Source organism: Sturnira hondurensis, unplaced genomic scaffold (genome assembly GCF_014824575.4).
Source record: "Sturnira hondurensis isolate 20B ecotype Veracruz unplaced genomic scaffold, ASM1482457v3 Scaffold0014854, whole genome shotgun sequence".
Classification (NCBI taxonomy): domain Eukaryota; kingdom Metazoa; phylum Chordata; class Mammalia; order Chiroptera; family Phyllostomidae; genus Sturnira; species Sturnira hondurensis.
The window spans coordinates 11489766-11516714 of NW_028087485.1; the positions used below are offsets into that span (position 1 = coordinate 11489766).

Here is a 26949-nt window from a genome sequence, read left to right on the forward strand (position 1 = left end):
TTTTATTTACTACTGTAGGTCGTTTTTCTTGACAGAACTAAGATGACTATCGTTGGTTCAGAAGAAAATAAGTTTCATGCGTATGTTTTAACTGTTTAAAATGCCGTGACAGCACACAAAGTAGTTAAACAAGCTCAGTAAAATGAATAAAAATTCATCAAGGGGAACTGGAATAGAAAGACATACATAATAATAAGTTTTTTAAAAAGCTCACCCATCATGTGAACCTTTAAATATACATATTTTTCTTACTTTTAAATCTACATAAATCACAAAGATTTTTTTTCCTTTTCAAGATAAAACCTCTATGGTTAGGTATTTAGGACAAATCCTTTCATACCACAATTTTCTTTGCTGCCATATTTACACAGTATTTCATCCAGAGATCCTCTGCATATAGTTTTGTGTAAATTAAGAGGCAAACATTTGCTTCTTCTAATAAGGACATCTGGTTATTTTTGTAACTCAAACACATCTGCATTCTGTAGATCTTCTTGATTTTTCAAAATCAAGAACTACAGAACCCTTAGGACATAATGCCCAAATCCTTTCTCTCTGCAGAATAGTTATTTCTGTTACCCTTGTTCCTGATTATTTTTCTGCTAAATGATTTTCATCACCTTGGATATCTTCCCTGCTTTGGTGTTCCCATTTTATTACAATTCAACAATATTGTGAAAGAAACTTAAGGTTCTTATAAACTGATAAACTATAGCGTCCCCAAATGTCTACCTATTTAAACTGTAATATCCCCACATGTCAACCCATTTTGGAATGAAAATAAAGTTATACCAGATAAATAAGTAAATTTCTGAAAACTAGATTGTACTAAGTTAAGATTTATGTTTAGGTATATATTTCTATTGTAAATGGTCCCTTATTTAATCACTCCCTTCTTTCTTCTTATTATTTATTTATGCTCTATACCTGAAACTAACATAATATTGTATGTCAATTGTAATTAAAAATTTTTTTAAAAAATTTTAAAATCATTTCAACAAAGTAAAAAAATAATCTGAGGAATTATTATCCTATGGATTTTCCCACTAATTATATGACATTAATGAATTTTCAGGTCTTTAAATTTATAAGTTCTGTCGCATAAATTTATAAATGAGTCTCACTGACTCATAGACTTTTGGTCCCTAATTGTAAAAAACATGATCTAACATAGGTATTAAAGGGTATGCCTTAAAGAATAACAACTTACCAATAAAAAAATCAAATGACACATTTTGTGTCATACTCCTTGCTTTCTTCTTAAAATTCCAACAACACTAACTATATCCCTTATTCAAGATACTTGAATTTAAGCTATAACTTTTGCTTTTACTATAAATTCTGGTTTCTCGCTTTCTTTTCATTGCCACTACAAAATGTTTTTAAAAGTACAATGAAGGAAAATGTGTTTTTAAATAGAAAACAGCTAACATAATTCACACAGTCGGCATTATCACGGGTCTCTAAGTAGCTAAACACCAAGGTGGAATTGGCCTAAAGGATTTAAAATTTAAGTGAGAAGGTTTCTACTTCTGAAGGGTCAAAGGCTAACCATACCAATTAATGTCTTCAGCTTTTCATTTGTTAATATTACCAAACAACAAAATGAAAATAAAACCAAAACAGATTAACTTTGATTTCTACCAGGAGTAGTTGAACAAATTTATTTGGAAAGATGGTTAATTTTACTGCCCCAGGAGAGACAACCTTATAGGTTTGTTTTTCTGTAACAATGAAAACGGTTCCTACTTAAAGGATATGTTTGTGTTATTCCAACAAAAATTTTTCTCTTAACTATGGTCTTACACTATTAGAATGTTAGAGAATGGTTATATACCTTAAATCTGCCATTTTGCTAAGTATACAGAATTTTGTGCATTTCTGAGAAATCCTACAAATAGTTTGATTACGGTGTGTTCACCTTCCCCCACCATAAGTGTTCTTTTTTTAAAATCCTCACCTAAGGATATGTTTATTGATTTTATTTTTTTAGGGAGAAAGGAAGTGTGGGGGCAGGGGAAGAGAGAGAAACACTGACCCAACTGCCTCCCATATGCACCCCAACAGAGGATTGAACCCATAACCTAGGTATGTGCCCTGACCAGGAACTGAAACCGCAACCTTTTGGTGTGTGGACGGCACTCCAAACACCTGGGCAACACGGCCAGGTCACTCATCATAACTGTTTTTAATCTAAAGAATCAAAAGAAATCGACATTCTTTTTTCGGAATTACTTGAAAAGGAAAAAAAAAAGAATTACTTGATAAGTCACCACAACTACAAAAAGCAAGTTTTACTCTCACTTAGTGGGAAAATAGTGTTTTCTTTAGAAATAGTAATTACTTTTTTGTTAAGGAAAAAGGTAAGAAACAATCCAAATGTTCTAGAATTATTCTGTCTTGGGACCAGCATCTCAATTTTAAAATAGCCTTTTTGTTTAATTACTTACCACAGCCCTGGCTGGTGTGGCTCAGTGGACTGAGCACAGGCCAGCAAACCAAAGGTGTGCTGGTTTGATTCCCAGTCAGGGCACATACATACCTGGGTTGCAGGCCAGGTCCCCAGTAGGGGGCGCTCGAGAGGCAACCACACAGTGATGTCTCTCTTCCTCTCTTTCTCCTTCCCTCCCCTTCTCTCTAAAGATAAGTAAGTAAAATCTTTTTTAAAAATACCATAATTACTTAATTAAATGATTAGCCAATTTAAAGTACACTAATTTTAATCAATGATCTTTTAAAATCTGCTCCTAGTATCATCAATAGCACTTTTTTGTATTATGGGAAAAATCACTAACTTCGGAGTTTGGTAATGGTGATGGGTTTAACAGATATCAAACATTAGTTTTAACACCATAATACTTGTTCTTACAGCACAGAACCCTTGAATATCCTAATAGCCAACTTTGGTATTAAAGTTTGTTTTGTTTGCCACAGTCTCTCTTGTGGAAACCACTGTACTTCTTCCTCCTGCAGACAATGAAGGAACAGTTGACTTCAAAACCAGCTGCCTATCACTGACTGCTGTACAAAGGACATTCTGGGTAGTGGGTCAGTAAAGAAAGCAAAGCCAAATCTAAATGCCAGTAGTTTCCAGCATCTCCTTTCCTTCTGGGTGGAATGAAGTCTGCAAGCACTGACTGGTGGGTCGTTCAACCCACGAGAGCCTGGAAAGGTTTCAAGAATAACAGAGGTCATGTAATTGCCAAAAGAGCATTAGCCACTCAATCATAATGGATAATTAAATGACCTACATGATTCCTGAAATAGCTGCTCTATATTTGGTCTATTACTTATGTCCCTCAAGATAAGCTACTCGTCTGGTCTGCCTTGACCTGCAAAAGTCCAACCTGCGCCTGAAAACCAGCTGCATGCTTCCATTGCTTTGTAACAGCCACCCCCTCGCACAAATAGTCGTGCCCCAGACTATGCTTTCAAGAGGATACACATAAAAAAATCAATCTTGTATCCTTCTCCCTGCTGTGCTCTCTGGAATACAAATGACTAAGGAAAAGAAAAAAAATTAGTAAATTCCTGGTTTAGATCTTTGGAGGATAGAAGGAACAAACATAAGAACTACAAAGAAGGAAAGTCATGATACAATTTTTTGAAATTTTGCTCAATACGCCTCCAAAGAATTTTTACATTTGATTATAAAGCTAGTCAGGGATCTTTTTGTGGGCAGCAAGTCATTAAAACTCCAATTGCCTGGACTGCATTTTTGATGGTGTGGGCTATTAGATCTTTCCTGGCCTAGTTTTTTAGTCCATACAGAAAGCAAACTACCTCTCAACAAAATAAAATATACATAAAACCAATCGTTTATATAATAGCAGTAGCAAACGTAACAAGAATCTATATGCTTCACATTTTCATCTAACAAGTTCAACAATCTCAATGTAATATTTGATCAGAAATACAACCAAATAGAAGCCAGCTGCATGAAAGAGCAAAAACGTAATGAAGAACATGCTCCTTCAAGAGAAAAAGGTCTGCCTGTGGCCACAGAGGCGGCTGCACAACAAACAAGCACTACCAAGAGAAGCAAGACACAAGTAACCAAACACAACTCCACGGTAATGGCAAGGATCAAGGGATATGAGGGACAAAAGAGCTCACATTTAGAATACCTTGGAGGCTAGTAGGATTTTTCCGTTTCCACAGGAGATTATGTAGCTTGAGGCTACTGACTACCCTGATCTCTTACTAGTACTCGAATGGCTTATTAAACCTAGAACATATCTGTTTTAGTTAACTTCTGGGCAGGGAGGGGGCTAGAGGGAGAAAAGGGAACAAAATGTACTTAAATGCTGAATTTTTTCTCCAGGCTGAATGCCTTTCATCCAATAAGACATTCAAAGCAGTGACCCAGCAAATGGACTGAAAAAGCAATCTTCCATCCCAGTGCCACATTATCATTCCTATTCAGTATTCTCCATGAGATATCTCAATCAGCTGTGTGTAAGTGACAACGCAGCCCATTGCTGGGTTAATTAAACATTTGACTTTAACACCCTCCCCGTCATTAAGCAAATAAAAGCAGATAATTCAAACTGCACTTCATCCTCAGGGTACACAACACACATGTCAAAATTAAGAGAGTCCAAGGCCTCTGGGGAATTCTGTTGGGGCTATAATCAGTTTAAATCTTATCTGGTTTATCAATTATTCTATTGATTAAACCAAAGCGGTTATACACAACTCCTCTGCCACATGGGATTGATGTCAGCAGAGCAAGAAAATAACTCCAGGAGGTTCCAAACTGATTTAAAAACAGATCAACAGACAGACCAATAATAGTCGATTATTACATACCAGTGATCCATACACTGAAGAGTTGATTCTTAGTTTCAGGCGGGTGAAGTGAACTGTTTCCAATCACTATGTCCCTTTGCTATACCTTACAGTTGGCTTGAGTAAATTTATGTCTGGGAAGATCAACATATTTTGTACCAATTTAAACATGCTCAGCAATTAAAATACTTCATAGATACTAACCGTAAACTCTAACAGAGGAAAATCTCAAACAAGGAAAACAATTCTTTTCTAATCTGCTTACCTGTCTGCAAGTAACCAGGAACATGTAGGGATGAAAGAAGACATACTTGAATTGATTCTCTTAAAAATATGTAATCACCCAGCTATTCCAGTGTCCTAAAATACCATATTCTTGAATAAAGATATTCTAAAAATTAGAAATACCTTACCACAGACACAGAATCATGACTCCTTTCATTAATTCCAAGGGCAAACACCCTCAAAGCATTATGAACAGTGAAAATATAGGGCTATAAGCTATATCTTCAAATAAAATGTTGATATCCAAATCCTAATGCCTAGTTTCTACAGCAGTTTTTAAAACAATTTAGACATTCTCCTGCCCACCTCATTGTGTAATATCATTTAAATGTCCAGAACCCTCAATACATCAAGACCATGCCCTGCTGTATATGAGAATATACTAATAAAACCTAACAAAAAAGGTGGTGGGGGGCAGGGTAGATAAACTTGTGTACTCATAGATGCTCTTCAGAAACAAAATTTGTTCAATTGTTATCTTGGCAGCACATGTACAATCAACTATAATTTAACTTCTTCAGATTTTTTTTGTTTGCAGGCAGACTAAGAACCTGCATTAGCATGCTGTTTCTATGTTCACCACTAGAAATACTGAGGGTGCTATTTGTAATTGTATTCTTTTTAAGAGGTTTGTTCTCTGCAGCTGTTTTCTGCTTGCAGTGTATTTTGTGTAATCAGCACATCATCATAAATACATTGGCTGTTCCCCTGAGGGTAGCTGTCAGTGTTTAATTTACAGAACAACCTGGCCAATGTGAATTTTAACACTACAGCACTACGGCAAGAAGTTACCACACTCTGTGAAAAACAGGTTTCTATGAATTTTATATCAAGAGCTGGTCTCAGGACGATTTAGGTTCTAGAAATACTGTTTAAAGAAGTACTTTATACCTACTATGCAATGGACTCTTTCCCATTTATAGCTTTAGAAGGAGCCCTGAATTAACTACCAAACCACAAAGTGGGCACTACCAACTCTGGAGACAAGGATCGAAAAATATATGATCACCAGCAGGAGGCACTATAATAAATGTTATCTGTCTCTTTTTAAGCTACATGTAAAGCTATTTAAAATAACAACAAGAACAAACTACTGCTCCCTTAGAAGGTGTGCAAAGGCAAAAGGAAAAATCATTTAAGAAATAGACTGGTCTGAAATATGTGCGTCACTCTTCTTGCTGAGGTGAACTATATCTGATACAAACATAAGTATACTGCTTCCTTAGAGCTATTAGTAAGCCAGAACGCTAGTTCAAAAACAGGAAAAATACATGAAATTAATGGTTATTCACAGTACTAGTCCCCCACCCTGAAGTTACACAGTGGGGTAAAAATAGGTTTACAGTTGTTCATACAGAAAATAATACAATAATTAATATTACAAGAATAAACTTGTTTGCATACTCACAAATGTAAACCTACTTTTGCCCACCCCTGTATATGCATGCAGGCTAGTATATAGGCTCTGTGTACTAATTATTAGATATGTACTAATATCTAATAAATAACTATAAGCCCCTTGAGGACCAGGTCTGAATCTTAATTTATGTCCAATACTATGTGCAGTACGTACCTGGAACACAGAAAGTACTCTACATATGAATTAAATATATAGGTGTGAATGGCAATGTTATTTGTAAACCTTTAGATCTACAAGGTGCCAAAATGCATTCTCTAAATCAGTAAAATGCCCTTAAAGCCTATCTAAAGAGTACATATCATATATTGCAGTCATTTTAATTAAAGTTATTTGCACAAGAAACCTAAGTAGCTCAATCTTGCAATAAAAAACTAGCCTACAAGATACTGAAATAGTTAAATGTATTTTATTTTAATAACGATAATAAAGAGATTTAAACTTTCCTATACTTTATATTTCATTCATATGACAAGACTGAAAGAGATCATTTTAGATGCTCAAAAAGGCAACCATTAACAATTTTCTATTATTGAAGTGGTATTACATGCACAGATAAACATTTTATAAAGCAAGTGATTATACATAAGTATTTTTCTGCTAAGGGCTATTTTTACAAGTTAGAATGCCTAGTTAAACTGCATCAAAATATAGTTTGTGCTAAATTCTCCCCAGTGTATTTGCTTTTAAAGTTGTAAAGAATTATATTTTTATGTTTTACAAAAATCATTAAATTGTGACTAACAGGCTGGTTTTGTTTGTTGGTTTGTTTTTCAGAAAAAGGAGAAAATTGCCTACTTCACTTCAGAGGATTTCAAATTTACCCAAATTTGTGGTAAAGTTTAATTTTAGATAATTAGATTTATAGAACTTGCTCTGATACTTCTCCACTTAAAACACTTTTTCTATAACAATTTTTTAAAATTTTAGGTAAGCATAATTACGTATAGCAAAATTTGATAATACCCTTACACTGACTGACTTCAGTATTTTGACACCAGGAATTAAGTTTTACTTAAGAACACAAACCCTACATCAGTCTCTATCATTCTTTCTTTCTGTGCCTTATATATGCTAAGGCACTTCATAAAGATAATTCTTTTTCACATTTATGCCATATGAAATGCAGAATGAGAAAAAAAACATGATCTACTGACAGTACATTTAGATTTGTTTTCACCAATTAAATTAGATGTTAGAAGTTTTTAATTCAGTTGAATATTTGCAACTTAATACTTCATAGAAACAGTATGCCCAATAAAATACATATTCATTTTAATGGAGAAATTAATCACAGTCTTTCTTCTTAACTTTAGAATTACAAAATACATCCTGGGACCTTTTGAACTAAACTGGATGGGGTTAGACTGAGGTCACACCGGATCAGATGACTGCACTCTCTCTTCCCCGGAGACCATCCGGTAGTTCCGCAGGCTGCCATTAGATAGCAGCACAGTACACACCATCACTCATATCTCCCACACTTGGGTTGAGCATGGAATTATCTCAGTTACACACACACACACACAGAGATTCTAATTCAATTAGTGCAGTCGGCAACTCCAGAAAAAGAGTAATTCAATTAGTGCATTGTGGAGCTCTACAATATCTCTCAGCAGATGTTCACCATCTTCAGGAACTGGAGCTAGGTTTAAAATACCTGTACCACTCAGATATGCCACTACATTGTATCAGTTGTCAAGGTGCTTACATACGCTTTCCTGGCTTCAAAGAAAAGGTGAAGAAACAAGCCCAGGCTAAGTTCCTAGAGATTTTCCCATCATCTATACCAAAGCAGAATATGCAATTTTAGGCTGCAGTAATTAAATTACATAATCCAAATTACGTTCAATACAAAATGTGTCTATCACTGTATTCTAAACTATTACACACTTTTGCAGCACTGCCTCTAGTTATGCATGCCATATTGCAATGAGGACACTGTCAAGGTGGAATGCATTCAAAAGGGAGGACAACCAGAATGACGACAGCCCCCACCAAAATAGGAGATTATGAAAATGGCAGGAATGATTATTGATGTTTCCCAATGAAACACTAACCAGAACCGGGAATATTCACCCTGGGAACAGAAAATATGCTTATAAGCAACATGATAGATATCCTCAAACAAACATACAAAAAAAGAAGATAATTACTTTATATTTCTACAAAAGGCAGAATTAAAATCAGTAGGTGAACAAAAAGTTTGCATCCTCGAGGGAAAACCTAATAGAACCAACAGTGAAGAAGGAAACAAGCCTCAAGAAGTTCAGTTTGCCAACAATGGCAGGATCAAGCAGAGATTAGATGACCCCCCTCCCCCCCCTGCCCCGGGCAAAGAGCACTTCAACAAGAGCTCCTGTATGTGACTAGATGGACTTCACGTCCCTTCCAATGCTGAAATTCTATGGTTCCATGAATACAATGATTTCTGCTCACGAGGCAAGCCTGGACTGTAATAAAGCTAATCATTATTATGGAGGTATGGCTATATAAAGCCATGGCTGTAAAGGCATTTTCATAGTAATTGATGTATTAATAATACACCAGGGGAAGAAGAAATTTTGTAATTTCTGTGTGTTAAGATTTAGGAGATTCCATAAATGTACATATTTCTAGTCTTATTTTTGAGATAAGCACTTGCACTTTTATTCTTCCAAGACTGAAAAGAATGGTTTGTTTTCACTCATTCTCAGAAAATCAGCCAATGAGAAATCAATTTCTAGAATGATTTTTGAAAACTCCCCCACTGAGCCAAGACAGTGGGTTCTCATAGCTTAAATGCAAATCTGTATCAATATTTATGCTTTAAAAATACACAGCAATACTTAAGGCAACAGTAACTAATTCTCTACATCTCTCCCTTTGGTCTTGCTTTCTGTGCACTGTGTTTTGTAAATGAGGACATAATTCTGGGCACAAGGGAGAAGGATATTATTTTACAAATACTATCTCCTCTCTATCCAGCATGACCTCAAAGCAGGGAACTAAGACATGTCAGGAATGATTACCAAGATTTTTCCAGTGCATTTCACTATGTATTCATGACAGAGAATAGCTCCTGCCTTTCACATTTGCAAAGGGAGAGGGTTAAGCTAAATAGCTGTCCTTTAAAGCCATCAATAAAAGTTAATTCAAGTACTTTTAACACAAACTCCTACTTTTTCATACTCCACAAGAATTGCAAAAGGTCATCTTTACTTAAAAGGACAAAACTTAAAACTTTACTTGTAAGGTCTATGTCCCAAATGGATTAAGCACATATCTAACAGTAAAACTTAAAACTTTACTTGTAAGGTCTATGTCCCAAATGGATTAAGCACATATCTAACAGTGCTGCTTTCCTAGGAAGAAAACAAATTACTTTATTTATTTTTAAAAGATTTTATTTATTTCTGTAGAGAGAGGGAGGGAGGGAGGGAGAAAGAGAAGGAAACATCATGTGTGGTTGCCTCTCACGTGGCCCCCACTGGGGACCTGGCCTGCACCCCAGGCATGTATGCCGACTAGGAATCTAACCAGTGACCCTTTGGTTCTCAGACCATGCTCAGTACACTGAGCCACACCAGCCAGGGCCGAACAAAGATTTTTTAATATAAAATATTTGTTGTTTTAAGATGTGTGCAACTTAAAACAAATAGCACTAGAAAACTCATTCTATGATTAGAAAATATTTCCCAAGAAATCTATGGCTTGGCTTTTTCAACGAAGATTTTCTATTCATGTGCCATTAAGCTGTAGTAATACAACACAATGGTTCTTCCATATTACCTACTCATCAACTTTCTTACTAAAAACACAAATTTTGCACATTTTTGAAAAGTTATTTTCTTGCCAAAATTATTAGTCTTTCATAATGAACCGCTTGCCAAAGACATTTTGTACTTAGAGCAGTAAATAACATAGCTGGGTTAAGGCTGACTTGATTGGCAACACTGCCATATAACAGGCTGTCATTTAACAAACTATGTCTCCATGCCTCCCTAACTTCCTGCCTCCACAGAAACAGAACCAGAACCTAAGCTGATCCTTCCTTACAATATGGTGTTCCCTAAACTCCAATAACGATGTACTAACCCAATTTGGCCTCCTTTCACCCACACCTTACAGCCTGCGTTTTATGTTCCAGTGTTAAGTGTATTTGGCTCCATCAGCACCACTTCTCTTTAACATTGTCCCTTTTCATGAATTTAAGGCAACTACTTCCAACCCTATCAATGAAAGCAGACAAATGGGGGAGAAAGGAATGAACTGCAAACACCTCAAACAAGAAAGGTTGCTTAAAAAACCAAGTGTCACATTCTGACAGTTCAATATTTCATAGCCAATACAAGGAATGTGCAACGACACTGCAACTTTAAATCTTTCCCTTCTATGTCAGTCTCTCTTTCTCTCATTGTAATGCCAAAGGGAACAGCAATCAGAGTGGAGATGTTCAACGTGATAGAGGTCAGGACACCATCGGATCAACGTACCAGAAACACGACCTTGTTTATTTTTTTTCCACAGTATTATTGTTTACAGGGTGCTTTGCTCATGTACCTTGTGGTTCTTAGCTAAAAGATGAAATTACAGCCCAGGATGAAGCGCTCAGGCACACATCCAATTTGTGTTTCCATCTCAGAAAACAAAAAGCTTCTAAGGCCCTCAGGCTGCCATTCAAACTTGGAGGCTGACATTTTTAACAGCATGAACCAGAGACTGGCAGAGAGAATGATCTAATGCATTTCTGACTTGTCAATCAAAGATCTCACCTCTGCTGTCTTGTAAACAGTTGGGGGCCATCTAACTACATTCATAAACCTAGGGAGAACTCACTGCCAGCTGGGGTGCTGGAGCCACATGCTCTGGCTTCTATTCACCAAAATCATGATTTAGTTTTATAATCTCACTGTAAACAGTCCATAGGCACATTTCCAGGACCACTGGGATAGAACTATAGTAGGGAATACAAAAGAGATTTTGGTCAAATATGGCATTATTTTCAAGCTGCCGGAATCCTGTAAACCAGTTTATCCTCATTTTACCAATTCCCCCCAAAGGACTGCATTATGCTGCAACTGAAATGCTAAAAAAATTAATGACATGCCAATTTAAAAATCTGGGGGAAATATACTAATGGTTTACTAAAAATTTCACTTGTGTTTTATTACCAGGAAAGAAACAGGGTAGAAACTGCAATAAACAATAGAAACTATGTTTTAGTAAAACTAATGATGCACTTTCTTTCAAATATAAAAGCTTCCCATGTTCATATACAAAAGCTCTGTATTTACTAGTTTGAAATAGTGCAACATATATGTGTGTGTATAAAACATGAAAACAAGAAGAGTACCTATCCCTCTACACTTTGTTTATGACCTTTAAAACACACACACACACACACACCAAATCAGGCTATGACTTGAACTTGTTGCTAAAGGATCATACATGAAAATGAATATACTCTTCTTTTATGGAAACTTTACAGGGCGCAGAATCCAATTTAATGTACACCAAGCCACAAATACTAGGATACTAGATCTGCAACAAAGGTCTCAAGGATTTGAATGATATACCTGAGAACTTTAAAAAGCAGATGACAGATAGCCCAGCAGGGGAAGATATACTGCAAAGTCCTGTTTCATGATGATGTACTACATCCTAGGCCCAAATAAGCATTTCAAAAAACACTAGACTAGGTCTCCAAAGGACAAGGCTAGAGAATATAGAAAATCTTAAAGCTAGTCAACCTCACTCTCAGGAAGAACAAAACTCATGAGTATAACCTCCCAACAGTAAAGTATTACGTTCTTAGAGGCCAATGCAGCTAAACAAGGGATTAGTCTTTTTTTTTTCCCCAGTGAGGTTCTAGTAAATAATCTGGGTTCTCTCTTCATGAAAAAGGACCCCAAGAAGAGCTTCCTAAATGCTGCCTGCCCACCAAGATTCCAAATGTTGACAGTCCATATAAAATACCAAGTCTCAAAACTAACACAAGGAAGGACAGCAAGACAATAAAACACTACCACATAGAGCAGAGCAGTAGCAAAAGAAGGTATGAATGAATGGCTGGGGCAGTCCCAAAACAACCAACAGTGATTCCTAAATAGCACAGAAAGAACTCCTGTGGCACTATGGTATCCACTCAACATAATGACGGCTATAACAAGAAGCTAATCTCTGAATATGAAGAAAGTGGTGTGTACCTACCCAGAAGATACAGGCTCGTCTTAAATGCCCATAGCAAGAACTTGTCTGGTAAGGACAGTGTATCCACAGAGGCTCCTACCGCCTGTAGAGTTTTCATCAATTCCATTTTTCCAGTATGTGCTGCTTACACTGGGGCAACTCCAGGTCCCTGAGGTGCCTGCACTCTCTCCCCTCCGCCATTAGGGGTCATGTTAAAGTTACGGCAAATCGAAAAATCCAGTGTTATTCAACATGAACAAAAGCAATAAAACTTCTTTGTAGCATGAAGAGTTTAATGTTTCAGATTCATCAGAAAAAATATAAAATTTTTAAGAAAATACAATCATCTCACAATGAGATAATTTGGTTTACTCAAAACATTAGATAATGTTGCACATTAAGCCTATAAATAAAATCTACCTGCATCACAGACATGTCAAAATACTCAGCGATAGAGGAACCTATTATTACAAAACTCAAGAAATAAACAGTATTTAAGTAACAAAGTAGGCATCTCAAAACACAAATAAGTGCAAATGATGTCATTTCTCCAAGACAGACTACTGTATTTCCAGGTTAATGCAGCAAATTCAGGTCATCTCTACTCTTCTTGGTGAAATATATATAAAGTTGAAAGGCTAGAAGCTGAACAATAAATTTCAGTGTTAGCTAAAACATTTTAAAATCCATAATTATATTTTCTTTTTAAGAAGCAAGCTTCAAAAATGTATTTCCAACATTTTGCACATGCATATTAATTTTGTACCTAAAGGGTCATCACTTCCAGTGTGTCTAATGATTTCCATCTTTTCTCTAGACTGTTGTTTATCACTATTATCATCATTTTAATTTTATCAGTATCTGTTCTTTTTTAGAATAAGGGTAAAATGCAATAAAATAGTCAAATAATTGCATAAACATATACTGCTGTGAAGATAAAGATGTTGACATCATTGAAACTGAACTGCTGGCTTGCAGTGCCATTATTTAATAGCCTGAAATGTGTATCTGCTCATTAACAAGAGTCCAAATTCAGCATACAAAATCCAGTTCACAAGGCTCATTATGGTGTGAGTTGCATGGGGGCCAAATGTATAAAAGTTGAGGACTCAGCATGTTTTCCTTTTTTCCATGTAAATGTGTGGATTATGGAATAATTGTTTAAGTATGGCTTGTTTCTGAACACAGAACACATGCGTGTATGGATATGCAGGTAATACCAACAATCCAATGTTTTCGCTCCTCCCACCCCATATATGTTATTTGATGGTTTCCTTCAAATTATCTAAGCCCATTCATTCACTCATTTATTCAGCAAAAAATCATCAAGCATATACCCTGTATCAAGCACTGTACGTGACACTGGAAGTAGAAAATGGCCAAAATGCAGTCCTACTCTCAAGAAACGCACAGTCTGGTGAGGGAAAGATCACAGTATGTATCAGTGCTATTACAAAGATACCTACGGGGCATGCCCTGGAGAGTGGGAAAAGATCAGTGAGAGCTCTTCTTCTACAGGTAAAACAACTTAAGCCGCACTGTGGAGATTAAAAATTAGCCAGGTAGATAAAGGTGGGAGGCAGGGTGTAGGGGAGGATAGGTGTTTTTAGTAGGGCTCTCAGGAAGGGAGAACATTATATGATCAGTCCTCCCTTATGTGAGGGGGATCCCTTCCAAGACTCCAGTGGACATATGAAACTGCAGGTATTGGCAACCCTATGTTTGTCCTATTTGTACATAACTACAATAAAGCTGAATTTATGTTAGGCACAGTAAGAGATGAGCAATAATAACTAATAATAAAACAATTTTAACAATATACTGTAATATAAGTTATGTGAATGTGGTCTCTCTCTCTCTCTCTCAAAATACATGGAATTTCCCACTTAATATTTTCAGACTGCAGTTGACCATGGGTAACTGAAACCACGGAAAGCAAAACCAAAGACAAGGGGGGACTACCACAATTGAAATTCAGAAAGTATTAGTACCAAAAAATAGTAATGTCTAGAAGGGTAATTTAAAATATTTCCTTTCTTCTACTTCTCTGTATTTTCTACAATTCATATTAATGTTTATTTTTTATATTTTATTTTAAAATGGTAAAAAAATATTTAAAACAAAACTATATCTGGTTATATCTCTGTGTGTACATGCATAAATGGATGCATAAGTCATTTCAGACTGAAAGAAACTAACACACTGATAATTACCTTAAAGTGAAAAGATTATGTGACATACTTTCTTGTTTATATATTTATCAAGTAATTTACATATTTCATAATAAACAATTAGTTTTATAAGGAGGAGAAAATGTGGGTTTTCCCCCCACAAAAAACATTTTGTTTTGTCACTATATTAAAACTCCTAATGTAAGGGGTGTAGGTGGGATAAACCAAGGTCAAATGTCAGCACATTTAACAAAAAAGAACAAAATTTTTTATTACATGGAAATTGTGCTATACTGTGATTATTCATATACAATAGGGGGAACTCATCAGCTAGGTCTTGAAATGTATTTCTGTCATTGGATAATTTCCCTTATGGTATTATTTTGTAATAAGATTTGAACACTAATTTGCATTCGATGTGATAAACCGTATTTTCCTAAAACCTCAAATATAAAGTGAAGTCTTATTGTACATATACATACGTACATATATTTTGAATAATGCTTAAGTGTCCTAGTATTGCTCTGTTTTAATATTTTACTTAGTAGATGGCAAGATTTAGTAGATTTATAAATATTCTTGAACAACAAAACACATTATGTCTCCTGACATATGTCTCCTACCTTCAACAACTTTAACCTTTGACAAGGGAACCTGGCTAATGTTAAAATACTGTATGGTTCATTTAGCTCAATATTCCCTACAAGTACTTGCTATACCTGACACATAAAATATGTTAAGGTCATATAAATCTTCTTATACTCTTACTGTTAAAATTTCTCTTCCCTTTCAATGTCTAAAGAAAATAAAGGATCTTAATTACTTAGCTACTTCAAGCACTTTTTCCTCTACTAATCATTGTTAATTATAGAAGATCAGCATTTGGTAAGGATGAGCAAATGATTCCAAAAAAATTCATCTACTGTTAATAAAAAGAAATTCTCTTAACCACTCATACACTTTCTAGGACAAACCGATGGAATGATGCAAGTAAAAATATGCATAGACTAAATATATCCTAATAGAATCTATTAAACAGTATTTTCAGCATCTTCTATGTCACTAGTTTAAAATGTGTGGTTTGAAACATCAATAACCAGTTAAACTTCCAATTTGCCATTTCTATCTGAGTTACTGAGAAAATCCAACAAATTCAACAACCCCGTGGCTCTTCCTATTCTATTGTCACAGAACTGCGACTTCATAAAATGTTTCAAACTTACTAAAGGAATGCAATAATTTCAAGGGGAGGAAATGCCATGAAGCTAGTACTGAGTCACTTCCTTAAACGTATTTGGCAATATTAGTAAAATAAGTATTCCTACTGGGCTACCTACCTTGAAGAATTCCTTAATTGTCTCTTTCAAAAGTTAAAAATAGACTTATTCTATGACCCACAATTCCACTCTTAGGTATTTATCCAAGACAAACAAAAACGTGTGTCCAAAAGACTTGTACAAACTATATAAAGTAGCTTTTTCCATAGTAGACAAAAATGGAAACAATCCAAGTATCTATCCATATATGGATATTTGAACAGAAATTTATGTTCAAATAGATGAACACATAAATTATGATATATAAATACAATGGAAGATAGCAATAAAAAGGAATTACTGATAAACACTACAAAATGGATAAATTTTAAAAACATTATGTTGAGCAAAAGAATGCAGACACAAAAGAATGTGTACTATATGAGTGCATTTACCTAAAGTTCAGGAACAGGCAAAACTAATCTTTGGTGACAAATCAGAACAGTGATTGCACGCGAGGAATGGGTATTCAGTGGATGGGGGTACAAACGAATCTTCTCAGATTATGAAAATGTTCTGTGCCATGAGAATGAGGTTACACAAACATGTACATTTGTCAAACTCATCCACAGTACACTTAGGATCTGTGTATTTCACTACAGTAAATTCTACTGTACACAAACAAAACTATAAATAATAAAATAAAACCCAAGCTAGAAAGATGAAAATGTACTAAGATCGTTATAATTGCAGTTGTGGGAACAGGAAAGATTAGATTTAAATCCTGTATCTGCCAATTGGTCAACCAGCAGTATGGAGAGCCTAAGCATACTGAACCTGACAGAACAAATTTTGGACTATATAGAATAAAAATAGCATATAAGCCCATTTCTTCCATTTTTTGTTACACAGACAAAATGGCTTATCTCTCTGAAGATACGAAAAGAAAAATAAACATTCATACTTATAGCAATGTTGGGAAAACCAAAATTTTTCATCAACACCTGAACCAAGAGTAGGCTTCCCTATGCTGTAAGGTATGAAAAACATTAAGACTGTTTTTAATAGGATACTGTTTTATAACAAGGTGAAAAACAGTATTTTCTGAAAGCTAGTCTTCTGCACATTTTTCTAATAATATAAAACCCAATAATCTGCCAGGCACTGTTCTATGGACTTAACATATAAATCAACTGATTTAATCCTAACAACTCTATAAGAGATCCTATTATCACCCCCATTTTACTGAAAAGAAAAGTGAGGTACAGAGAGGTCAAGTACTTGCCCAAGGTCATATCTAGATAGAGCCAGGCCCACATCTCAAGGACTCTGGTGCCAGGGCCCATGCTCTTACCCACAGTACCAAGCATTGGCCTCTGGGTTTCTTTTCAAGATGTTTCTTAAGCATCTCTTTTCTGCCTATACCATACAATCTCACTCCTGCAATATAATTCAAGGACCACACACTCAAATTTATTCCTGACTCGTCCAGTAAAATCTCCAAATTGATCTTTCTTCAAATATACTCTAGAAGTAGCAACTTATAAGAGGACTCGACAAATGTTTAAAAATAAACATTTGTTGATTTGTGATTAAGACCAAATAGAGACCATCCTGACAGTGATAGTGAATTTGTTCAGAATTCTTTCCTACTGACCTTATATTCGAGATTGCTATAAACCAAATGAAAATTTGAATTTTTCTTGGTATCTTGGTTCCAAGTCAGATGATTTTAACTTGTACAATTTAAAAAAATCCTCACCTGAGGATATGTTTATTAATTTTAGAAAGGGAGAGGGAGAGAAACATCAAGTAATTGCCCCCAGTACATACCCCGACTAGGGATTGAATGGCAACCTAGGTATGTGCTCTGACTGGGGATCAAACCCATTACCTTTTGGTGTACAGGATGATGCTCCAACCGAGTCACCCAGCCAGGGCTAACTTGTACTATTTCTTTACCACTTATCTGATACAGTTCAAATCATCAGCATTTATTGAGCCCCAACTATGAAAAAGCACTCTACAGAGAATTGTGGAGGTCAATGGATAAGTGTCAGAATTCTGCTTTCAAGACATTTTCTAGCATATTTCTTATTATTACAGTAGCATGTATTAACAGCCTAGGGTCTGTAAGAATTCCCACTCCAACATTCCAGGGTGGGAAGAGGCTTTGGGTGGCAGTGTAGTAGTATCTCCCTGTGGTTTAATTTGCATTTCCCTGATAACTAAAAATATAGAGCATCTTTTCATATGCTTATTTGCCATTTGCATGTTTTTTGGTAATATATCCGTTCAATATTTTTGTCTACTAATTGCTCATTGTTTTACTGGATAGTTTATCTTATTATTATGTTGTAAGAGTTCTTTATATATTCTGAATACAAGTCTCTTATCAGAAATATATTTTACAAATGTTTTCTCCCAGTCAGTGCCTTACCTGTTCATTTTCTAAAGTGTCTTTTGAAAAGCAGAAGTTTCAAACTGTGATAAGTCCAACTTTTCCTTGATTTTTTAAGGTTCATATTCTTCCTGTTTTATCAAAGAAATCTTTTGCCTAACCCAAAGTCCCAATGATTTTTCTCCTTCCTCATTTTCTTCTGTTAGTTTTAAAATTTTAGCTCATATTTACAACTATGATCTGGTTTGAGTTAGTTTTTCTACGTGATGTAGTGTTAACAGTCAAAGGTCATTATTTTGCATTTAGATGACCAACTGTTCCAGAATGATTTGTTGAGAAGACTGAGAATGCATTTTAATATAAGAGAGCACAATAATAAGCTCAGTGAGATGATTTCAGATTTTATACTGCAACTCATCTTTTAGCAATTAGAACTATCTAAAAAGGGTATTAAAATACCTCTCCCTTTTCAAACTATCTGTGTGAAGCTGGATATTCTGCATATATTTCAACCAAAACACCACATCACACAACAGACTGAATGCAGAAACAGAAATGAGAATCCAGCTGTCTTTTACTAATCCAGACATTAAAGAGATTTATAAAAATGTAATTCAATTCCAGTCTTAATTTGTTTTAAAAAAGTTATTTTTCATAAAAGTATTTCATTTTCATGACCACATAATGGATTTATCATAGCTATTTAATATAAACTAGTATTTAATTTTTTCTCAATTGTAATTTTTAATATAGTAAAATATCAACAGATTTAATCAACATAAACAAAAGCACTCTGAGGTCCTCAATAATTTTTTTTAATCATCACCTGAGGACATTCTTATTGATTTTTTAGGTGAGAGAGAAAGAGAGGGGGAGAGAGGGAGAGAAACATTCATGTAAGAAACACCATTTGGCTGCCTCCCACGTTGCCCACACATGAGACCTGGGACCACACCCACAACACGGGCATGTGCCCCAATTGGGAATCAACCCATGACTTCTCAGTTCATAGGAGGACACTCCAACCAACTCAGCCATACCAGCCAGGGGAGGGTCCTCCATAATTTTAAGAATGCAAATCCTGAGACCAAATAAAACAGCCACCATCTCTCTCTCTTCAATGACTGAAACTAGACTTATTATAACTATAGTAATACATCTAAATGCACATATAATACATCAAACTTGTGTTCAAATCCTTTCTACAGCTCACTGCTCTTCTTAGCATTAAGACCAGTCCTGCATGACCAAGGATCTCCATTCTCCTCATTCTCTGATACAAGTCTTTTTTAGTGGAGTCCTTAAATGCACCAACCTCCACCTGTCCACAGGGCCTTTGCACTGCCTCTTCCTGAGGCCTCATTAATTCCTATTCAAACACTGATTAACTGATCTTCCTTACCCCCCACCCTCAGGTAAGATCAGGCTCCTCTTTAATATAGTCTTATAGCTCCCTGCACATTTCCTTCATAGCTTTATCAGTTTGGGAGATTATACTTTTGGAATTATGTAATTTATTAACTCTCCCAAGTAAAATATAAGTATCATATTCTTGTATACAAAACTATTAAATAAAATTCTGCCTATGTGTTGCAGTATTTTTACAAGATCAACAGTTTTCATCAAATCCTCAAAGGAGTCCATAACCCATGTATAGTGAAAAATTCACCTTATCCAAAATGAGTTCTGGCCTTCGCTCTTGGCTCCTGGGAGGTGATATCTAGGCCTGGAAGTTCTTACCTAACAGGAGTGCCTCTGTGTGCCTGGGGCCTTTGGCCACCAGACAAGTGTGATTCAGATGGGGACTTTAGCAGTTCCAATCCTGAGAGGAAATGGAGACTAAAAGTGTTAGTGTGACTGACAGGAAGGGCTAGAGACAAAGGTCACTACTCGGGGACAGTTTGTAATCAGTCCCAATAGAAACTCTAGACACCCGAGGCTTGGGTGAGAGTTTCCCTGGTTGGCAATATCCAACCTATTTTTTCACACACAGTGGCCCAAAAGCAGAAATGCCATCCACGACTCCATGGGGAGAGGATGACAGAAAGTTCTACACTTGGACCCTTCCGGGTTCTGCTCTGTGTGTCTCTTCCTTTGTCTAATTTTAACCTGTACCCTCTTCCTACAATAAAATGTGAATATAATAGCTTCCACTGAGTTTGGTGAGTCTTTTCCGGTGAATTACCAAACCTGAAGGTGGTCATGGGGGCTCCTAAACTTGCAACTGGTTTCTCAAGTAAGGGCAATCCCTACAAGATTTACCAGTTTTGGTTAAACGCATTGTAAGCAAAAAATTAAAAGGTTAAAAACCAATAAGCTAGACTGTGAGCTCCTTGAGAGCAGAAATTTTATCAATACAATACATAGTAAAAAAATATTTTATACAAATTGATATTCTCAGGATATCAATATTCTCTAACAATAATAGCAATGATGCTAATGATGATGAAGATGATAAAAACACCAACCATTTACTGCATGTCCTCACTACAGTCTCCATTTACAGATGAGGAACATGAGGATTAAATGACTTGCTCAAGATAATACCACTAGCAACAGATAGTGTATATGCCCTAATTTAACTAATTTTAAAGCCTACACATTTTACTATATTGTACCACATTTTACTATATTGTACCTTGTACTTCCTTTACACGCAAAGGAAGCTTAACAGTATATTTTGCAAAGGACAATAGAAATATCAGCATTATCCTCATTAAAGACTAGCAACTGTTAGCACTGTTCAGGAATGTGGAATACTTAAGTTCCTTTCTTTTAACTAAGAGTCACAAGCATTCTAATGCCTGCTTACCTACTCATCTTTGAAATTCTTCTAAATGAAAAAAGTTACATAGGTTAAAAATAAATTTAAAAATGAACTTTGTGTGTATTACTATGAAATGCTAAACACAAATTCCAAATACCCGAGGTGGACAGATAACACTTCTGCCAAAAAAACAAAATCCCCACCAGGAGAGGCAACCACACATTGTGTTTCTCTCCATCTTCCTTCTCCCTCCCTTCCCCTCCTCCTCGCTAAACATAAATAAATAAAACTTTAAATTTGACCTGTGATCAGTGGGACAAATGGCCTCCAGGAAAGGCTGAAAAGAAGTAAAACCTGTCGGTCCATGCAAGAGCAGCCTATCTCAAGCTGAACACTGACTTCAAAGGTCTCGAAGGCCTTTCTACCTTGAAACTAGACCTGGTAATCAACATATAATTAAGCAGTTATTACTTCCCAAAAAAGGTTTATAAACCAGCAGACACTCTGACAGAGCACTTTATATTTTTAGTGATCATAAGAAAAACATAAAAAGGTATTGGAGTGACTGGCTGTGATTAATTACATTAATTGGCTTTATGTAGGTCCAGAGCAAACATTACATATTGAATGCTATTTGTTGCGATTACTTTAAAATTCACTGTTGTACTTCTACTAGATAGGAAAACAAACTGTCCAGTTGTGCTATCTCAATTTTGGCAAACCAATCACGATAAGAGAAATGTCTTAAGAGTGGATCAGTCTGGATCTACATCAGAAATTAATCATTAAAGGAATACTGAGTAATGTGATATACAGACAATATGGAGGAAAAAAGGTGAACACAAGTAAAGCATGGAAAAGGAGGGAAACACTCATAAATTAGACACACACACTAAAGCCCGCAAATAACGCACAGAGACAGAGAAAGTACCTGGAAAGCTGTGAGTGCGCCAGTCCCTGGGTTATACAGGCACCGCAGCGAAGGCATGCTGTCCGCCAGGCTGGAGCAGCCCAGCCACAGAGACCTGGGCATAGAGCACTGCAGAGAGAGGACAACTATGAGATGGGACAGTATGAGACAGGATGGTACAGATTACAGGAATTTTCAAGGCTTGGCTGAATGTAATATTCCAGTTGTAGCTGCCCTTTATGATAGAAGTAGCTTCAAGAAACATGCTACTCATTCGTTCTAACCCCAGAGGGAGACTCAACCGAGGCACTAATGCCCAAAAAGCAAGGGGGAAAATGTAAGTCAAAGACTAAATATATTTAGTAAAAAGTTTTGTCCCTGTTCGCCTAAGTATGTGTCTAAAAGAAATCCACTTCTTAATCCAATTAATCAATTTTCCCCCTCTATGCACCTTGACTCAACTTCCATAAATTCACCACAGGGTGATATAAGGAGCAGACTAAGCAGAAAAAGAAATAGTTCACGTTAGCATTTCAATGGTTAATTAGAAAACAAAATACCACAGGAAAGTTAAAGTATTTTTTTAGAAGGTAGGAAGAAGGAAAAGTATTATACCCCTACAGCTTTGACAGCAACTAACTCTGCACAGTTTGCATATGTTTTATGTATCTTGTTAGTCTGCCATTCATTAACCAAAATGCATAGTTACCATAGCAGCTGCTTCTTCATCTTTCCAGATGGATTCAAGGGGAGGAGGGAGGGCAAGAAACCACCCAGACAGAAGGGAAAACAGCAACAAAGAAAGGAGAAATGGGGAGAAAAAAAGAGGAAAAGAGAACCCCAAATGCTGCTGGTTAAACCTTCTCAGCAAACAACTATTTGTGAATGTGTGTGTGTATGTATGTGTGTGTGTATATACTATATATATATATATAGTATGTATATATATACTATATATATATATGTAGTGTATTCAGTAGCAAAATAAGGTAGAACTTATGATTTCTAGTAATATTGACTAAACAATGTTAGTGTTATTGCTCCTATAGCTTTATAAAATACTTTATCTTTTAGAAGCAGTTTTATACTCTTTGAGTTTCCTTAAAAGTATCCCAGGCTGAAGTTTTGTTCATCCACTTGGGTACTATTACAGCCTAATAATACTTAAAAAATTAAATACCTGATAATAGCACATATAAAAACAGAAATACATATTTTAAAATAAAGCAGTCAATGCACATAACACTAAACTTTATAAGCTAGGTAATATTAAACATCATTATGGGACTTTTTTCTTCTTAAAATATTCTAGTTGTAAGAATAGTAGGAAACAAAATATGATATTCACTGTTCACACTACCTGTAACTGATACGAGAATAATAAGGACACCAAAAAATGATCTGGTCTAGACCCCTGCTTTCAGATCATTTTAGAGTTAAGGTGATTGATGCCCAGGAAAAATTAAGTATTTATCTATGATCATGAACTTAGAAAGTAGAGAGGTAGGTAAGTAGAATCCTGGCCTATTACTTCTTAGTGAAGAACTCTTCCTCCTGACTCCATCCACCCCTAGGTCATGAAGAGTGGAGACATCAGACTTCAAAGAAGGGCATCTGCTAAAGATATCACTGGATAACATCCCAAACAAAACAGCTGAACCGCTCTGAACTCCCACAACAAGCTCCTAACTCTGTTCATTGTTTCCAATTATTTCTTCACCGCAAGCTATAATCCATTTTACAAACAGCAACTAAATAGAATAATTGTGTTCACTCTGTTATCATGTCACTCTCATCAATAATTCATAATGGCTCCCTCCCTGTATCTATTGTATGAAATTCAAGCACTCGATTAATCTGACCTTTCCCCACTGCCTACATTAACTCACCTCTGTGCTTCCAACTGGCCTACCCCTGTAGCTAACTGACTACCTTGAAAATTCTTTTCCAATACCCACCTTACCCCCCTATCTTTGACTGGGAAGCATCAAGTTCTTCCCTAAAATAATTTCTGCAAGTAAATGAGATTAAATATTTCTAAGTAATGTTTTAGTCATTTATTCAACAAGTATTTATTGAGCATCTTCCTTGTGCTAGACACTGTTCTAGGCACTGGGGACAGAACAATGAACAAAAAAGACAAAAGTCCTTTACACTCAAGTGATACTCTCTCAACTTTAAATTCTTTTATATTTAAAATCTTTAATGTAAAAGAAACTCATTGTTAGTGAATGTCTCTCATTATTCATGAGAGACAATGTACACATTATTAAGCAATTGGTTCTGTGTGCCAGACAGAAGAAAGTCTCATTGTGCAGCAGAGAATGAATCTGAGAAAAGTGGAAGAGGAAGAAGAGTATACAAAAAGGGAGAACGAAAACACAGAAGAGTAAAAAGGAAATAATGGGGAACAAAAGGAATAAGCACTGAAAGATAGCTTGTCACTTCTCCCCACTCCCTTCTCAAAAGAACGATGGCTCCAACACTTTCATCTACACTAAGGCCACTTACTTGTTCTCATCTTTATTAAAATATGCATATTTACTTGTATTTGTGAATGGTCCTTCGTAAGTTTTTAAGTCATTCCTCTTTTGAATGTTTGTCGCCTTCATTTTATATTAGATCCTGTATTACTTTTGCAGTATGTATAATACTTACCACCTGACTTTCCTTTTGTAACTCATTCTAATCTTCCTCCATCACACATCCTATCTTCCATCAAAACTCCTAACAACTAAGAATTTGAAAGGGCTTACCCTACCCCCTTAAACTAAAATTTCAAATTAAAATTATAATCGTTAATGAGCCACATACACCCAGGAAAGCCACTAGATATACTGGCGTGATTTCCAAAATGGCATTAACTTGTAAATACCACACAGAGGATGCATTCACGATTATTACAAGACAATTGGTGTGGGTATGAAAACTGCACTTGAATATAGTCAGATCTGCACATTATTGTAAGATTTTACATATTATAGCTCAATTTAATAACCAATTTTCAAATTGGTTTGTATTGTTAACAATTAATCTTACCCATACTAGTAAATGCCACTTAAAAACACTGAGGAAAAAATATAATTGCAAAATTAATGGGATAAGCTATAACTTCTACTTCTTTTTCCCCTCTAAATTCCCATTTAGAAGCATTTCCTACAGAAGGGGAAAATCAAAGGAAATTTGGACAATAAGTAACAGAGTAGAAAGGACTGCCATTTTGGCTACTATTCTTATGTATTCCAAATACAGGGTGGGGTGAAAGTAAGTTTACAGTTGTTCATATGGAAAATGATATGATAATTAATAAAGAAACATACAAGAATAAACTCTGTGTTTCAAATACTAATAACTGTAAACCTATTTTGCCCCACCCTGTATTTCAGGGCCATCCTGAACAATTTTTTTTAAAAAATGTACAACTTTCTGTCCTTCAAATCTTAATAAATAATCCCCTTTAAAATATACCCAAAAGCACACACAATTTTCTACTTAAACTTTGGGCTGCAAGTTTGTTTCTCCCTGCAAGTTATATTTAAATTTCTAAGGTTTTCTTTATGAACTTAAAAAAATATTTTTAATTAAAAAAGGTTCTGAACTAAGCTGCAATCCAGCAGCTACATCCTCACATTTAAATATTTAACTTTTACTGACTGTTAAAGAACTTGTGAGTTCCTTACATGTTTCTTCTATGCAATCTCAAAAGCTCCCACAAAGTATGGATCATACATGTACCTCCATCCCACACAAACCCAGCCACCGACAGCACATCCTGGCTTCTTCAGCTCACTTCCTGCTTAACTTCACCCCAATTAACTCTCCTTTGCAATATCAAAGAAAAGTTGAAGACTATAATAATGTATTACATCTGAAATTTGTTATCCAATTGAATGAGTTTACCAGCTTTTGAAAAAGCATACACAGCATTTTTTTTTAATCTGGAGTTTGTTTTCTGCTACTTGAAAGAATGAGAAAGAGAAACTGAAATGTTGCAACAGGTCCTCCAGTGCTTCAAGAATACACTGTGGTCTGTCCCGAAAGTGTCCAGCCATGCAATATGAAAAATAGAAACGTTTATTGAAGAAGATACAAAATATAAAAAACACTGTGCATAGGACAATGATGCCTCAGTCTCCTTCAAAGTAGGCACCTTGGGACCTCACACAGTTCTCCCAATTGCCATCAGCTGCCCTGTCCTATTTTCCTGAATCTCATCAACTATATGAAACCTCTTCCCTTTCAAAGGAGATTTCAGTTTTGGGAAAAGCCAGAAATCACAAGGCACCAAACCTTGGCTGTAGTAGAACTGAATCACATGGGTGATTTGATGTTTCCTCAAAAAATTCTGCAGGAGACCTGATACCTGAGCATGTTGTTGTGATGAAGCTGCCAATCACCTGTTGCCCACAGCTGTGGCCTTCTGAATCATCCAAATAGTTTCCATGGAGGACTGTTCAAGCCTAATGCAAAATTTGATGCAGATTCATTGCTCTACTCACTCAGTCATTTTGAATGCAAATGCTACGGCCACACAGTGCACATGCTCACTCAACGGTATCTGCCACCGCCACTCACGGGTAGAGTGAGGTCACCATTGTTCAGACAAGCACATTCTGGTCCACTCTCAGTTGGCTGAAGGGGTTATACCAATGTTACGCAAACTGCTTCTCATTATATTAACAATGGTTGGACTTTTTCCAGACAGACCTCATATAGCATCTAGTGCCCATCAGGTTCAAGCCCACAAACTCATTTACACAGAGAACATTAAAATCCTTGA

At 35.8% G+C, this 26949-nt stretch overlaps 1 protein-coding gene across 4 annotated transcripts in view; it reads right to left on the reverse strand.

Moving 5' to 3' along the window:
• Nucleotides 1-26949, reverse strand: part of BTRC (beta-transducin repeat containing E3 ubiquitin protein ligase) — a 187246-nt gene that overhangs the window by 100556 nt on the left and 59741 nt on the right. For 2 of the 4 annotated variants that reach the window (XM_037064108.1, XM_037064107.1), the window contains exon 2: nt 22191-22298. The exons of the other annotated variants lie outside the window; for them this stretch is intronic. In XM_037064108.1, the coding sequence (XP_036920003.1) occupies nt 22191-22298 (108 nt within the window). The remainder of the gene's footprint in view (nt 1-22190; nt 22299-26949) is intronic. 4 annotated transcript variants of the gene reach the window in all.